This window comes from Muntiacus reevesi, chromosome 2 (assembly GCF_963930625.1).
Source record: "Muntiacus reevesi chromosome 2, mMunRee1.1, whole genome shotgun sequence".
NCBI lineage: Eukaryota > Metazoa > Chordata > Mammalia > Artiodactyla > Cervidae > Muntiacus > Muntiacus reevesi.
Window position 1 is genome coordinate 255012283 of NC_089250.1, and position 18096 is coordinate 255030378.

Here is an 18096-nt window from a genome sequence, read left to right on the forward strand (position 1 = left end):
CACACCAGGCTCCTGTCCTCCATTATCTCCTGGAGTTTGCTCAAGCTCATGTCCATTGAGTCAGTGATGCCATCCAACCATCTCATCCTCTGCTGCCCATTTCTCCTTTTGTCTTCAATCTTTGCCAGCCTCAAGGTGTTTTCCAGGGAGTTGACTCTTGGCATCAGGTGGCTGAAGTATTGGAGCTTCAGCATCAGTCCTTCCAATGAATATTCAGGGTTGATTTAAGATTGACTGGTTTGATCTCCTTGCAGTCCAGAGGACTCTCAGGAGTCTTCTCCAGCACCACAGTTTGAAGGCATCAATTATTTGGTGCTCAGCCTTCTTTACAGTCCAACTTCACATCTATACATGACTACTAGAAAATCCATAGCTTTGACTCTGAACTTTTGTCAGCAAAGTGATGTTTCTGCTTCTATACGCTATCTAGGATTGTCATAGCTTTTTTTCCAAGGAGCGAGCATCTTTTAATTTCATTGCTGCAGTCACCATCCACAGTGATTTTGGAGCCCAGGAAAATCCACTTTTTCCTCTTCTATTTGCCTTGAAGTGATGGGACTGGATGCCATGATCTTAGTTTTTTTAATGTTGACATTCAAGCTAGCTTTTTCACTCTCCTCTTTCATCCCCATCAAGAGGCTCTTTAGTTCCTCTTTTAAAAAAAAAAAAGGAGTTGTGTTGGAGTATAGCGGAGTAACAATGTTGTGATAGTTTCAGGTGAACGGGGAAGGGACTCAGCCACACATGTTCATGGATCCATTCTCCCCCACACTGCCCTTCCATCTAGGATGCCACATAACATTGAGCAGAGTTCCCTGTGCTCCACAGTAGGTCCTTATCGGTTATCCATTTTAAATACAGCAGTGTGTACTGTCCATCCCAAACTCTGTAACTATCCCTTCCCTCCATCCTTGCCCCTGACAACCATAAACTTCTGGAATTCGGTGAGTCTGTTTCTGTTTTGTAAGTAAGTTCATTTGTATCATTTCTTTTTAGATTTTTGGGATACATAAAGGTAAAACTAAGAAAAAGTAAACAAATCATATACAAAATTCAGAGAAGTGATGCCTCCTTCAAGGAGGAACAGGTACTAGATCTTGGAGGAACCCACAAAGAGGTCTTAAGATAGAGGTAGTCTTCTCCTTAAGCAATTATTGTGAACCCAGCGTTTATCATTTTGTAGAATTGCATGGACACTTTATACCACTCGTTTACATTTCACAAACGAAAAAATCATTTTTCCAATTGTATATGCAAAGTATCCCAAATTCTGTGGGAGAAATGGTGATAAGGAAGTGAAGTATGTAGATTTTGTGGATAATTCAGTTTCTTGTTTGAGGTTTTGATTGGGTAATACATATGTGCACAGATGAACTTTAGAATCAGCTTGTCATAGTTTCCTCTTAAAAATAATTCTGTTGCTGTTTGTATTGGGCTCATGGTAAGCTTCTAGATTAATTTAGAAAGAATTGACAACTTTATACAAACAAGGTTTGGGCTCTTCCATTTTTTTCAAGTCATCTGTTGTCCCTTCTTAAGCATGCAGAGTTTTCTCCATATATATTATTGTGAATATTTCTTGTTTTGTATGTATATATATCCATGCATACATTTATGTATGCATTAAGTACACAGATAGTTCTCAGTTTGTGCAATAGTATGGGACCATAAAAATGATTGGCAAGCTGAAATTATGCAAAGCCATCTTAATTAATGGTGAAAACTACAATTGTTGTATTATTTTTTAAATTAAAAATTAAAAGCTCTTTTACTGTTAGTTACAGATGTATAAGAAAATGAAAAATACTAAAAGTAATATTAACTCAGTACACTGTAGCTTAAAACTTAGAAACATGGAAAATGAGTGTTTTATATCTTTGCAAGAAACTTCTCAAGAATAGTCTGCACAGTGCTTGTGTTCTCACTGTGTGCCTTACAGCACAGGGTGAGCAGCTCTTCTGTGCCCTGGCCAGTGGCCGTACTCCTCTCTAAGTAGGGATCAACTTTGAACATTTTATCCTTTGCTCTTTAAATGTCATGAAACATCTCCAAGAGTTTCTGTTATATGAAATTTTTCACTGGTGTAGCTTTCCCTGGGAACAGCTTTCCTTATTTATGTCATGCAGATGCTCTGGCTGCATACCCAGAGCTGCTTCAGCAGTGGCAGCATCAGCTTTCCTCTGGTCAGCTGTTTGTTCTCTAGCTACATTTACATTTGTGTCTAAGTTCACTTCCAGCATTACCACTTTTGGGTTTCTTGCTGTGTGTTCTTCCATTTTGGTGGCCAGTTCTCTTTTTGGATCATCCATTTTTGTAAATTGCTACATGAATTTATCACTGGGATACAAGGGGGCAACATAACTACACACTTTGCTGTCTGTGACTAAGTTAATAGAAGCAACTGACTAACCACTGACAGACTTTGAAAGAAATGACATAAATTAGTCACTGATTATATATTTTTTAACTGTCTTCAGAATGGACCAAAGAGCTCCTGGTGAAGTTTGTACACTACAGTTACTCACAGTTAATAATACTTTGAAATTTGAGCAGTGTTGTTAGAAGACTCATCTAACTATGCCATAGTAATTAAAATCCATTCGTGCCAGGAATATTACAGGGCAAGGACTGCCTACACACACACACTTGTTGTTAGGCTTATTCCTTTTTTCTTCACTGTTGCTCTTGTAATGTGGATCCTTTCCTTCCTTTCCTACTTTCCAGTACTGTTATGTGGAGAAGCTATTGATGTATACAGCATGATAGCTTTATACACTTACTGAATTGTCTTATTACTTGTAAAAGTTTTTAATTCCTGTTGGGTTGCCAGGTTCATAATTGTATTATCTGCAAATAATTTTCTCAACCATGCCTTTATGATATTTACACATATTCTTTCTGTTATCTAATTGTACTGACTAGTAACTGAAAGGAAAGTCAGATGCAATAAAGAACAATATTGCAATATTCTTGGAATGTTAGGTTCATCAACCAAGGTAAATTGGAAGTGGTCAAATGGGAGATGGAAAGAGTGAACATCGACATCTTAGGAATCAGTGAAATAAATTGGGTGGGAATGGGCAAATTTAATTCAGATGACCATTTTATCTGTTACTATGGGCAAGAGTCCCTCAGAAGAAATGGAGTAGTCTTCATAGTCAACCAGAGAGTCCGAAATGCAGTACTTGGGTGCAATCTCAAAAACGACAGAATGATCTCAGTTCATTTCCAAGGCCGACCATTCAGTATCACAGTGATCCAAGTCTATGCCCCAACCACTAATGCCAAAGAAGATGAGGTTGAACGGTTCTGTAAAGACCTACAAGGCCTTCTAGAACTAACACCAAAAAAAGATGTCCTTTGCATCACAGAGGACTGGAATGCAAAAGCAGGAAGTCAAGAAGCACCTGGAGTAACAGGCAGGTTTGGCCTTGGAGTACAGAATGAAGCAGGGCAGAGGCTAACAGGGTTTTGCCAAGAGAACGCGCTGGTCACAGCTAACACCCTCTTCCAGCAACACAGGATAAGACTCTACACATGGACATCACCAGATGGTCAATACCAAAATCAGATTGTTTATACTTTTTGCAACTGAAGATGGAGAAGCTCTATATAGTCAGCAAAAACAAGACCAGGAGCTGACTGTGGCTCAGATGATAAACTCCTTGTTGCCATTTTCAGACTTAAAGAAAGTAGGGAAAACCACTGGACCATTCAGGTATAACCTAAATCATATCCCTTACGATTATACAGTGGAAGTGACAAATAGCTTCAAGGGATTAGATCTGATAGAGTGCCTGAAGAACTGTCGACAGAGGTTCAAAGCATTGTACAGGAGGTGGTGACCAAAACAATCACCAAGAAAAAGAAACGCAAGAAGGCAAGATGTTGTCTTACAAATAGCTGAGAAAAGAAGAGAAGCAAAAGGCAAAGGAATAAAAGAAAGATAAACCCATCTGTATGCAGAGTTCCAAAGAATATCAAGGAGAGAGAAGAAAGCCTTCTTAAGTGAACAGTGCAAAGAAATAGAAGGAAACAATAGAATGGGAAAGAAGGAAACAATAGAATGGGAAAGACTAGAGGTCTCTTCAAGGAAATTATAAATATCAAGGAAACATTTCTTACAAAGATGGACACAATAAAGGACAGAAATGGTATGAACCTAAAGAAGCAGAAGAGATAAAGAAGAGGTGGCAAGAATACACAGAAGAACTACAAAAAAGGTCTTAGTGACCCGGATAACCACGATTGTGTGATCACTCACCTAGAGCCATACATCCTGGAGTGTGAAGTCAAGTGGGTCTAAGGAACCACCACTACAAACAAAGCTAGTGGAGGTGATGGAATTCCAGCTAAGCTGTTTTAAATCCTAAAAGATGATGCTGTTAAAGTGCTGTACTCAATATGTCAGCACTGAGATCTTCCATATATACAAGCTGGATTCAAAGAGGCAGAGGAACTAGAGGTCAAATTGCCAACATCCGTTGAATCATAGAAAAAGCAAGGGAATTCCAGAAAATATCTACTTCTGCTTCATTGACTATGTGGATCACAACAAGCAGTGGAAAATTCTTCAAGAGATGGGAATACCAGCCCATCTTACCTCCCTCCTGAGAAACCTGTATGCAGGTTAAGAAGCAATGATTAGAATCGGACATGAAACAACGGGCTGGTTCAAAATTGGGAAAGGAGTACGTCAAGGCTGTGTATTGTCACCCTGCTTGTTTAACTTATCTGCAGAGTACATCATGTGAAGTGCCCAGCTGGATGAAGCACAGACTGGAGTCAAGATTGCCAGGAGAAATATCAGTAACCTCAGTTATGCAGATGATACCACACTAATGGCAAAAAACAAAGAGGAACTGAAGAGTTTCTTGATGACGGTGAAAGAGGAGAGTGAAAAAACTGGCTCAGAATTCAGCTTTCAGAAAACTAAGATCATGGCTTCTGGTCCCATCACTTTATGGCAAATAGAAGGGGAAAAGATGAAAACAGTGACAGACTATTTTCTTGGGCTCCAGAACCACTGCAGACAGTGACTGCAGCCATGAAATTAAAAGACACTTGCTGCTTAGAAGAAAAACTATGACAAACCTAAACAACATATGGAAAAGTAGAGATGTCAGTTTGCCGACCAGAGTCGGTGGTTTTTCCAGTAGTCATATACGGATGTGAGAGCTGGAGAGAGTAATTGATGCTTTCCAACTGTGGTGCTGGAGAAGACTTTAGAGGGTTCCTTGAGCAACAAGGAGATCAAACCAGCCAATCCTAAAGAAAATCAACCCTGAATATTCTATTGAAAAGACTGATGCTGAAGCTGAATCTCCAATACTGTGGCCACCTGATGGAAAGAACTGAGTCATTGGAAAAGACCCTGATGCTGGGAAAGATTGAAGGCAAGAGGAGAAGGGGGCAACAGAGGATGAGATGGTTGTATGGCATCATCGACTCAGTGGACGTGAGTTTGAGCAAACTCCTGGAGATTGTGAGGGACAGAGAAGCCTGGCGTGCTGCAGTCCACGGGGTTGCAAAGAGTCAGACATCACTGACTGACTGAACAACAACAAAGTACCTCCACAACTCTAAATAACAGTGGGGATAGTGACCATCCTTATTTTGTTCTTGGGCATAATGGGAATGCTTCTGATGTTTCCACTTTAAGCTTTATGCTAGTTTTGGGGTTTAGGTAGATATATTTTTTCAAGTTGAAGCATTATTTGCCTAGCATATTTTGGTGAGAAATTTTATTGAGTGTTAATTGGGTTCAGGTGTTATCAACCTGACTCAAGTGCCTCCTAAAATGTGGTAGGGAACTCAGCTGTACCCATGAAGTTATGTTTGAAAAAGAATAGAAATGGAAAAAACTAACCCTGAATCTGATAACACCTCTGCATCAGTAGTTCCCAGATGAGACGTCTGGCAGTGTCTGGAGATACTGTTGATTGTCACAAGAGGGAGAGAAATGCTCGTAGCACCTACTGGGTAGAAGAAAGTGATGCTGCTGAAACCATCCCACGATGCCCAGAGCAGCGCCCACAATGAAGAATTGTCTAGCCCAAATGCCAAGTGCTATGGTTTAGAAACTTTTCTAGATCTCGCACTACCATTTCCAAAAAAAAAAGATGTGGGGAATATAGACTTTTGACAGTAACAGAAAGGAATCAGGACAGCTTGTGAAATATTCTAGAAGGTACATGACTGGTTTCTTCAGCATACGAATGGCGTGAGGGGGGTGGGGAAAAGAAAGAATTATCACGTGTTAAAAGAGTTCAAGATACATGCCTACCAAATGCAGTATAGTACTATATATACTGCAGTATAGTACTGTATAGTACATTTTACATGAGGGACTTGAACATCTCAGATTTCAGTATCTATGGGAGGTCCTAGAACCAGTTCCCTGCATATACCCAGGGATGACTGTGTAGATCTTATTTGGATCCTCATTCAAATATTTCTGCAGAAATCAGGGGAATTTGAGGGAATCCATGAAACAAGACTAACAAAATGTCAGTAATTACTGGAGTTGGGAAATGGAGATTCATTATACTTTACTACTTTAGTTTTTGCTTCAGTTGTCCATAATAAAAATTTTTCTTAAGATGGATATTGAATTTCTTTGGATTAAGTTTCAGTAACATCAGTGAAAATGACTTGCCTCTTTCTGATCCTTTCAAATAGTGATTTAAAATAATATGTTTATATTATATTATGATGCTTTATATTAATTATATATATTAAATATTATAATAATTTATAATAATATATTTCCTAACATTAAATTCTCTGTGTTCCTAAAATAAGCCTCCCATGAAGAACATGGCATTGCCTGCTTCAATTGTGTCTGACTCTTGAGAGACCCTATGGACTGTAGCCCTCCAGTTTCCTCTGTCCATGGAATTCTCTAGGCAAGAATACTGGAGTGGGTTGCGATGCCCTCCTCCAGAGGATCTTCCCAACCCAGGGACTGAACCTGCATCTCGTATGTCTCCTGCATTGGAAGGCGGATTCTTTACCACTAGCGCCACCTGGGAAGCCCTTCACCTTTTTAAGTTTTTTTCTTTTTTCTTTAAAGCCTTTATAAAAAGGCTTTCGAAGTCTTTTTATAAAATTAGAATAATATTGATACTAAAATTTGGCAAGGGCAACAGAAAGAAAACTATACACCAGTCTCACTCATGACTATCAATGCAGGTATAATGAATAAAATGCTGGAAAACAGACTTCTATAGTAAATTAAAAGAATAATAGTAGTATTATTTTAATAATGCCATGTATATATGTATATTCTTTTTATAAAAGCTTTTTATATTTTAAAAAACTTTGATATAGAGGTCTCTAGAACTTTAAAGGTACAAGCTAAGTTAAATCCAAAGAAGCTGGCTAGTCTATTGACTTTAGTCACTGAAATAGTAGACCTTTAGGGAAAAAAATTAATATCTCATCATTTCTGCTTTATTGACTATGCCAAAGCTGTTGACTGTGTGGATCACAATAAACTGTGGAAAATTCTTGGAAAATTCTGAAAGAGATGGGAATACTAGACTATCTGACCTGACTGTTGAGAAACCTGTAGACAGGTCAGAAAGCAACAGTTAGAACTGGACATGGAACAACAGACTGGTTCCAAATAGGAAAAGGAGTATGTCAAGGCTATATATTGTCACCCTGCTTATTTAACTTATATGCAGAGTACATCATTAGAAATGCTGGGCTCGAGGAAGCACAAGCTAGAATCAAGATTTCCAGGAGAAATATCAATAACTTCAGATATGCAGATGACGCCACCCTTACGACAGAAAGTGAAGAAGAACTAAAGAGCCTCTTGATGAAAGTGAAAGAGGAGAGTGAAAAAGTTGGCTTAAAGCTCAACATTCAGTAAACTAAGATCATGGCATCTGGTCCTGTCACTTCATGGCAAATAGATGGGAAAACTGGAGACAGTGACTGACTGCATTTTTCTGGGCTCCAAAATCACTGCAGATGGTGATTACAGCCATGAAATGAAAAGATGCTTACTCCTTGGAAGGAAAGTTATGACCAACCTAGACAGCATATTAAAAAGCAGAGACATCTTTGCTAACAAAGGTCCGTCTAGTCAAGGCTATGATTTTTCCATTGGTCATTTATGGATGTGAGAATTTGGACCGTGAAGAAAACTGAGTGCCCAAAAATTGATGCTTTTGAACTGTGGTGTTGGAGAAGACTCTTGAGAGTCCCTTGGACGTCAAGGAGATCCAACCAGTCCATCCTAAAGGAGATCAGTCCTGGGTGTTCATTGGAAGGACTGATGCTGAAGCTGAAACTCCAATAGTTTGGCCACCTCATGCGAAGAGTTGACTCATTGGAAAAGACCCTGATGCTGGGAGGGATTGTGGGCAGGAGGAGAAGGGGATGACAAGAGGATGAGATGGCTGGATGGCATCACTGACTCTATGGACATGGGTTTGGGTGGACTGTGGGAGTTGGTGATGGACAGGGAGGCCTGGCGTGCTGTGATTCATGGGGTCGCAAAGAGTCGGACACAACTGAGCAACTGAACTGAACTGATGCCCCCTGCAGTGGAAATGCAGAGTTTTAACCACTGGACCTTCAGGGAAGCCCCACTGTCAGCTTATTTTTAATAGATTAATTTTTAGAGGCAGTTTAGGCTCTCAGCAGTATCAAGCAGAAGCACAAAGATTTCCCATGTACTGTCTGCCCCACTCATTCATAGCTTCCCCCATTATCAACATTCCCCACCGGAGCAGTGCATTTGTGAGAATTGATGAGCCAGTATTGACGCATCATTGTAATCCTGTCTGTAGTTTATATTTGGGTTCACTCTTGATACTGCACACTCTGTGCATTTGAGCAAATTTATAATGACATGTATCTACCATTACAGTATCATGCAGAGAAGTTTCACTGCCCTAAGAAAACAGACTGAATCCCACCTATTTAGTCCCCCTCAGTGACTCAGACCTTGGTGACTACTCATCTTTTATTGATTACATGGATGTGTGGTGTCACACTCCCAACTTTGCCCTTTTCCTTCCATTTTATGTTGGCTCTTCTGGTTCTTTTGCCTTCCATGCAAACTTCAGAGTCAGTTGTCAATATCCACAAAATAACTTGCCGGGGCTTTTATTGGAATAATATTGAATCTGTAGATCAAGTTGGGAAGAACTAACATCTTGACAGTACTGAGTCTTCCTATCCATGAATATAGGCACTCTACATTCATAGCTCTTTGATTTATCAGAGTTTTGTAGTTTTCTTCATCAAGACAGACCTTGTACGTATTTTGTTAGTTTTACACCTAAATATTTTGTTTTCAGTACTGTTAAGGTAAGTGGGATTAAATGTTCTTAATTTCAAATACTGCTTGTTTATGGCTGGAATATAGGAAAGCAATTGACTTTTTTTGTATATTAACCTTTTATAATAACCTTCTTTATATATTAACCCTGTTAATTATATATTAACACAAAGTTAATTAGCTCTAGGAGTTATTTGGTATATGCTTTAAGATTTTCTGTGTAGATAATCAGATGATACGTGAACAAACTGTGTATACATGTGTATACACATATGTATCGCATTAACTAGGACTCAGTTATGATGTTGAAAAGGCATGGTGAGACAAGATCTTTTCTTAAATTTATCAGGAAAGCTTTTAGTTTCTTATTAAGTATGATGTTACCTATAGGTTTGCTCTAGATATTCTTTATCCATTTGATAGTTATCTTTATAAAGTGAGTTTCCTGTAGACAACATATAGCTAGGTCTTGCTTTTGATCCAACCTGACAGTCTGTCCTTTTCTCTATTTTTAGTTGCGCTGGGTCTTCGTTGGGCTCCGCACTGGGACTGCGCTCGGGCTTTCTCTAGCTGCAGCAAGTGGGAGCTGCTCGTCATTGTGCGGTGCGGGCTTCTCAGTGCAGTAGGGTCTCTTCGCAGAACAGGGGTTGAACCCTTGTCCTCTGCACTGGCAGGCGACCCTTATCCCCTGAACCACTAGGAAAGTCCCAATCTCTGTCTTTTAATTGGTGTGTTTAGACCATTGATGTTTAAATGATGATTGATAATAGTTGAATTCATAGCTGCATATTTGTTACTGTTTTCTGTTTGCTGCGCTTGTTCTATTTTTTTCTTTTTCTCTTTTTCTGCCTTTTGTGGTTTTCATTGAGCATGTTATATGATTCCATTTTCTCTCCTTAGCATATCAGTTGTACTTCATTTTTTTTTTACTTTCATTAATGGATTCCTAGGGTTTGGCATACACATTTACAGCTAATCCAAATCCACCTTCAAGTAACACTGCTGGCTTCATGGGTGTCCTGGGTGCATGATAATAGAACAACCTAATTCTTCTGTTCCATTACCTGCATTACTGCTTTCATTGCACTTACACATAGAGTGTGTGTGCATGCACGTGTGTGCAAACATACATAAGCATACATAATCAAATAATTGTTGCTATTATTACTTTAAACAAACTGTGATCTCTCAGATGAATTAAAGTTAAAAACTTTTATTTTACCCTCTCTTACACCTTATCTGGGACTTCCTGGTGGCTCAGTGGTAAAGAATCCTCCTGCCTATGCAGGAAACACTGGTTTGATCCCTGCATCAGGAAGATCCCCAGGAGGGAGCACTGGCACCCCCGCCAGTGTTCTTGCCTGGGGAATTTCGTGGACAGAGGAGCCTGTCTACAGCTCCTCCTACAGAGGAACGGGCTACAGTTCATGGCATGACCAAAATTCAGACGCAACTTAGCAATTAAACAACAGTAGCAACATAACTTATCTGATGTTTTTCCTTTCTTTGTATAGATCCACATTTCTGAACTTTACCATTTTCCTTCTTTCTAACGAACTTTTTTAACCTTTCTTGCAAGACAGATTTACCAGCAACAACTTTGTTGGAGAAAGTCTGTATTTCTGCTCACTTTTGAAGAGTAAGTTTGCTGGTACAGAACTCTGCGTTGGTTGATTTTTCTCAACACTTTGAATAGTTCACTCTACTTTCTTGAATTGTTTCTGAGAAGTTTGATTTAATCCTTCTTTGCTTATCTTTCCCTCTGGCTCCTTTTTTCTTTTTCTTTTATGTTCTGTAGTTCAAACCTTATAGGCTTACATGTAGTCTTTCTGCTATTTACCCTGTTTGATGTTCTCTGAAAGGCTTATATCTATGGTTTGATAGCTGATGTTAATTTAGGGAACTTCTCAGTCATTATTGTTTAAAATAAATTTCTTCTGTTCCTTTCTCTCTTCTAGTATTCCCATTACACATAGATTACACCTTTTGTAGTTGTATATTCTGTTCTGTTTTTTCCAGTCCTTTCTTTTATTTATTTATTTTGCTTTTTGGTTTGGAGGTTTCTATCTGTTGTGATATCCTCAGGCTCAGAGATTCTTTCCTCAGGTGTATCCAGTCCACTAATAATCCCCTTATAGGACTGACTCCTCATTTCTGTTATCTGTTTTTTTATCTCATTTTATAGGGTTCTGATCTCTTTGATTTCTTTTTGGTTCTTTTTTGGAATTTCCATCTCTCTACTTTGTTACTTATCTGTTTTCCCATGCCATGTATTTTATTCATTGGTGCTCTTAGAATTATTAATCATAGTTGTTTTAAATCAGCAGTCTAATAATTCCAGCATCCTGCTATATCTGACTCTTGTTCCTGTGCTTGCTCTGTCTCTTCAACTTTGGTTTTTGACTTATAGTATGTCTTACAATTTTTTCTTGGTAATCAGGCATGATGTACTGGGTAAAAGGCTCTGCTGTCAGTAGGACTTTAGAAATGTGATGGTTAAAAGTACAGGGAAGGAAGATGTTCTGTAGTCCACGACTAGGTCTCAGTTTTTTAGTGAGCCTGTGCCTCTGAGCTGTGAGCTGTACTTCTCAGGCCCCTCCGTCCCCAGCCCTTGGTGGACAAGATAGCTGGAGCTGGAGTGGCCTGGAGTTGGGTGTTTCTTTCCCTCAGGTCAGTTATGCTCTGATAAAACTCCAGTAGGTTAGACTCTGGTTAAATAATTTCTCCTGAGAGCAGACCTTGTTAAGAACAGAATGTTCTGGCATGTCTCAAAGTGGTTCTTTTACCCCTCTATTGACTCTCTTGTTGTGGTGAAGAGTTCAGATAAGTTACCTGATTTGTTAGATTGGTAGTTAAGTATTTAATAAAAATGACTTTTTAAAAGTATGTTTGCAGTTTCCTAAAAAGATAAACATTCTGCTCTTAAGTATTTACACAAATGATGAAAACTTATATTCACAGAAAACTCTGCACATGAATGTTTAATAGAAGCTTTATTCATAATTGACAAAATTTGGGAGCAACTAGATGTCTTTATTTTATCATAATGTACCCGAGCTATCCATGAAGCCAGTATAGTGTTACTTGAAGGTGGGTTTGGATTAGCTGTAAAAGTATTTGCCAGACACTAGGAAAACCAATAATATAAAGTAAAAAAATAAGTATAACTGACATGCTAAGAAAGGAGAAAATTGAATCATATAGTATGCTCAGTGAAAACCACAAAAGGCAGCAAAAGAGTAGAAGAAAATAATAGAACAAGAACAACAGATAGAAAACAGTAACAAATATGGTAGCTTGGTGGAATATTATTCAGCGATGGAGAGAGGGGCCTCTCAAGCTCTGAAAAGATATGGAAGAACTTACATGCAAATGGCTAAGGGAGAGAAAGCAGTCTGAAGAGGCTGAATACAGTATGATTCCAAATATGCAACATTCTAGCAAAGGCAGAACTGTGGAGACAATAAAAGAATTGGTGACTGCCAATCCTGGTGGTTAGGGCTTGCGGGGGGGTAAGTAGGTGCAGTGCCAGAGGACGTTTCGGGCTGGGAAATTATTCAGCATGATATTATGATGGGTTCATGGCATTATGCATTTATCAGAATACATAGAACTGTACAACATAGCGAACCCTAATATAAACTGTAGACACTAGTTAATAATAATGTATCAATATTGGTTCATCAGTTGTAACAAATATTCCATACTGATGCAAGATGTTAATGATAGGAGGAATTGGGTACAGAGAGAAAAGAGGATAAACATAAGCATGCTCTAAAAATAATCTGTTAATTTTTTTAAAGTAGTTTATTTGTTCAGATTTTACTGAATGTGCCCAATTATGTCAAATAATTGTTACTTGGACTAGGAACTTTACGATAAGTATCTGTTTTACTTATGAAATCTACATTGTTGAAGCATTTCAGGACTGCTACTTACATTTTCTGTAAATTTATAAGTAAGCATGGAGTTAAATGTTGAACATTGTTTAATTCCTTTTTGCTTTCTTAAGAAATAGAGTGGTATAGAGAATTGATTTTGTGTATTTGTGTATCTGTGTGGTTAAATAATTTAGTGCAAAGATTTTGCATGTTAGTGTATTAGAAATCTTCCCAAATACTGTGATAGCTAAAGTAGTATGGGATGTTTGTCCTGACTCTTATAATTTCTTTATAATGTAAAATACTTTTATTTCATTGATTCTGAGAGATCCGCACTAGGACATGTTAGCCTCTGATATCATTATGTCTCATAATCAGTGGCATCTTAGACTCAGTGAAACGTGATATCTGATGTCCTCAGGAGGACAGGTTTAACAGTTGTCACAGAACCCTGGGACCATCTGACCCCCCCGTCTCGGTTTTTCAGATGCTCGTTGTGTGGGTATGTGTGCAGCCACCCTCCTTCTCTGAAGTCTCACATGTGGAAACATGCCAGCGACCAAAATTACAACTACGAGCAAGTGAACAAGGCTATCAATGATGCGATTTCACAGAGTGGCAGGTATTTGATCTTACTGTTACATACAAATAAATTATGGCTACATATATATACATTTTCTGTAAAGTTAGAGTTAAATCTACTAGTCTGCCTTATAACCAACTCAAGATTTGATGTGTTTTGTTTTAAGGATTCGGGGGAAATCCTCTGGAAAGACAGTATTAAACAGCAGTGAAGAAAGAGCCGATTCTCTCACTTCTGCAAGTTCAGAAAATTTGGTGTCATCCTCAGAGCTGATTCCCCAGGCTCCCAGTGAAGTCAAAGGTCCCCACGAGAATGAGAAGCTAAGCCCTGCAAGTAATACCTCATGCAGTTTAGAAAAAAACTCCAGTCTAGCCCCTCCTGGCGTGGAGTATTGCGTTTTACTCTTCTGTTGTTGTATATGTGGTTTTGAATCTACCAGCAAAGAGAATCTCTTGGATCATATGAAAGAGCATGAGGGTGAAATTGTAAACATCATCCTAAATAAGGACCACAACTCAACTCTAAACACAAATTAGATGGAATTGTCATCCAAAGAGGAAACCAGCCGAAGAAGAATCCTTTAAACTGCAGTTTGCCCTTTGTGCTGTCCAGTAACTTACTAGACACAGAAGAAATAGTTGGTGTGATTCTTGAGGAAATGACGGATGGGACTTTGGAACCAAATTTGTAATGTAATAAGAGAAATTCCAAATAGATAAGGGGTAATAATATTTAAGCATTTTGAGTGAGGGAAAGTGGGTTGAGGAGGCAGCCAAGATATAACCTTACAGTAACCTTCTGTTACCTCTTAGTTTGGGTGTATTTATTATTGAAAGCTTATTATAGTGTAGAAATGCAAGCAAGAGAGTTAAGAAGGGGCTTTTCAGGAACTATTCCAAAACGTACTGTTACTGAAGTGTCACAGTCTTGAGCAGACGTTAAGTTTCTTTATTCTCAATTTTGACATGAATGACAGGCCTCTTGTGAAAAATGGGAGGCAAGTGTCTAAGGGTTTTTTGGTATCAACAAGAAAAATAAGATTATTACGGGGCTTTGAGATGATCAATCGAAATCTTTTGCCAGATTGATAGGAATAAATCTATACCCAACCTGAGATATAGTATTCATACTTTACTCTTTAGAAAGAAAAGAGATCTCTAGATCCAAATCTAGATTATAAGTAACCATTTACAAAGTAAATTATTGTCTTAAATTTACAGTGAATGTCTTGTGAGCAAAAGAGGAGAAAGGTGAGTTCCTACCAACCTCAAATCAAAACTCAAGATTCATAAAAATGGTGCCTGGTTGAGCACAGTGCACTTCTCAGAGATTGTTTTCAGAGTGTTGATAGAAACACCAGTTTTCTCAGTAGTTACATAGGCCTTCTAACCCACTCTTCTAAACTAGACCATGCTTGCTATCTTAAAAAGTCTGTCAAAACAACAAAGTAGGAAACTGCATCTAGCCATGAGACCTTGGAAATAGTTTAAACTATTAAATAAAAATCATTTAGGGGAAGTGGGATGAAATTCAGAAGCCCCTTCAAATGAGTACTATTATTGAGATTTTATTTCCTTTAGTTTTTTTATCTAGTTATACTTAGCATACGAACTATAACCAAATGTGGCTAAAATATAGTAAAAATTGAGAGTGTTTCCAAAACTTTTAATAACAAAAAACATTTGGGTTTCTCCTATCCAGGAAATTGCATTTTTTTTTTTTGGTGTGCAATAGGACACATGCAAAGCCAGTGAAAACTCGCCATCAGATAGATGAAATCTTTTTGTTAATTACACATTTTGTATTACAGCGTATTTCAAAGGGTAAAGAGAACAAGTATTTTGGTTTTGCTTTCGTAATCCTGATCATTTATGTATGCATTGTTCTGTTAATGTCAGTTCTGCCTACAAATCAAAAAGTGGCGGGTGCACCATGCATTGCGCCACCTTCATGGTGCTCTTTCTGAACTTGACTTTTCATCCTTTAGAGCTAAGTCTGTGACTCTCATAAGCTGAGAAAACGTCGAAAAGAGAATTTTTTGAATAGGATACTCTATAGACACATTTTAGGAAAGAATTCTCTTCCCAAAGTCCAGGTATGAATTGAATGAATTAACATTTTTCAGATGGCATTAGGAACTCTTTAAGTGGGGCCAGGCACTTGAAATATTGTCTGATTTTTTTTTTTAATCTCATTTGATGGTGATATTTGAACAAACTGAATTCATTGTAACTTTGCAGCTCTTTAATTTAGGTAGCTTTATTTGTGAAAGTTAATCCATTTCTGATATCTGGTTTTAAGAGAGAAGATAATTCATATATGCTAAACTGTATTACCCAAGACCCCATACAATGGGTTTTCTCATTTTCTCCTGTTTTCAGGATTAAGACACAATGAAATTTTATTTCAAATTCAAGTGAAATATTTTAAATGGTTCCATCATTACTATATTGTTTTCACTCAGTTTTTTCATTACTGATGGCTCTGGCTGAGTGTTTCTTTATAAAAATCTATTATTCTGAAAACTGACAACCTTAGAAGAATTTTTTTTGTTTCATAAATTTTCCTTGGCTTTAATTTTATATAATCATTTGGAAAATACTAATAACTAAAAAACATTCCCAGAATTTCAACAATGAATTTTTGAATTAACTTTCTTCATTTCCTTAAACCACTTCCATTGGTTGTTACTTAAATTCTCCATTTGGAATCACAAATTTAAATTTCCCTAGCTCATGGGAAAAAAATTAACCCAGAAGTTCAAAAGTCTTTAAGTATTCATCTGACTCTAGCCTAAAATATCTCCAAAAGCTTTCTCCTGGCCTGTAGGAGGAACCATATACCAAAAATGTTCTGTACTTTCCCATTACAGTTTTGTGACAAGCCTTAAGTTAACTGTCTCAACCAAGAACAATTGAGTTTTTCTAAAAGTACTGATGAAGACTAAAAATGCAATTTAATTCTAGAAGAGATAGGTATTCAAATAATCAGCAGGAATTCTCTTTATATAGGAATAACATTTACTGGTACTCGATCTTTTATTATACAAAACTCAGTATTTGTTTTCCACGCTCAACACTTAAATTCTAAGATTTGATAGTGACCATAGTTTTTAAAACAAACTTACTGGATAAGGCAAAGGTGGGGAGGGGGAAGATGATGTATTCTGATCATTATAAATAATACTTTATCAGGGCTCTATCATTTTCTCTCTTTCTCTAGTAACCCAGAATATGGTTGGTATCCCCAGTGTTCTAACAGTACCATGCCTATATTCCAGTTGACCTGTAGACTTCAAGTTCTGAGTCCAGCCAGCGCAGTGTAGTGACACTGACTGAAGCCTTTATTCTAGATCTTTCGTCTATTCGAGGTAGCTATCGGTGGCTTTGCTACTATTTTTTTTTGGTCTCTTCTCACAAATCTGAGCGGTGGGCACCTATGTTTACATTGTATCTTCCTGCAATGTACTTGGCTTGACAGAGACAAGCAGGCTTCTCTATTGAGACTTACTATATTTTTAGTTTTCATAGACACTTATTTAATCTTTTTTTTATTGTACAGCAAGGTGCTCTAAGTAATATTCTATAAAATATATTTAATAGAAATTTGAGTTTGATATTCATGGACATGAATACATGTATTTTTTTAAGAAATAAGTATTGTGTAACACTACGGCATTGCTTCTATAGCCAAAGTCTGAAAATTCCCGAAACACTGACATGTAAAGACTACAGTTAATTCTGACACTGTATCTTATTAAAATAGGATGATTTGCATTTTGTAAAATTATCCTGCACATCAAGCTGCATGCCTTAACGCCTAAAACTCTAGGATTGTGTTCATGGTAGAACAGTTTATCTGTTCAATAAACAGTGAAGCAAGGTCTTAGCGCTTCTTTAACTACCTTTGGAAATACTGTACAATGTTAGAATAATTTATTTTGCTTTACAGGAATTTGTCATGTATTGACTTTAATATTGTATTTTGGTAATAAATTTTTTGTTAAAAACACTTGCCTCTAAGTTTTATTAACAAAAAGTTATGTCCATTCTTAATTTGAAAATGCTGATTTAATCACTTAGAAATTTGGGTTTAAATACTGAAGAACTTCCCCAGGCTTAAAATAAGGGTTATGATTACCTTTTAGTAACATGTTAAAAACATGTTAACATGCTATTGGTGACTAGCATTATACTGTGTTAGACAGAGGTAATTGAAAAAGCATTTAGACTATTTAAATCTTTTGAAAAATTCAATTTAATTTTTGAAGTTTTTTTTTTCCTTGCTACACAGCTATCTTCCACATCTGTATATGGTTTAAATTCTGATAC

At 37.5% G+C, this 18096-nt stretch overlaps 1 protein-coding gene across 3 annotated transcripts in view; it reads left to right on the forward strand.

Moving 5' to 3' along the window:
• ZNF507 (zinc finger protein 507) overlaps positions 1-17776 on the forward strand; it is a 41573-nt gene extending 23797 nt beyond the window's left edge. For all 3 annotated transcript variants that reach the window (XM_065925723.1, XM_065925722.1, XM_065925724.1), the window contains 2 exons: positions 13670-13804; positions 13932-17776. In XM_065925723.1, the coding sequence (XP_065781795.1) occupies positions 13670-13804; positions 13932-14301 (505 nt within the window). In that variant the 3' untranslated portion in view covers positions 14302-17776. The remainder of the gene's footprint in view (positions 1-13669; positions 13805-13931) is intronic.
• Positions 17777-18096: the final 320 nt, after the last annotated feature.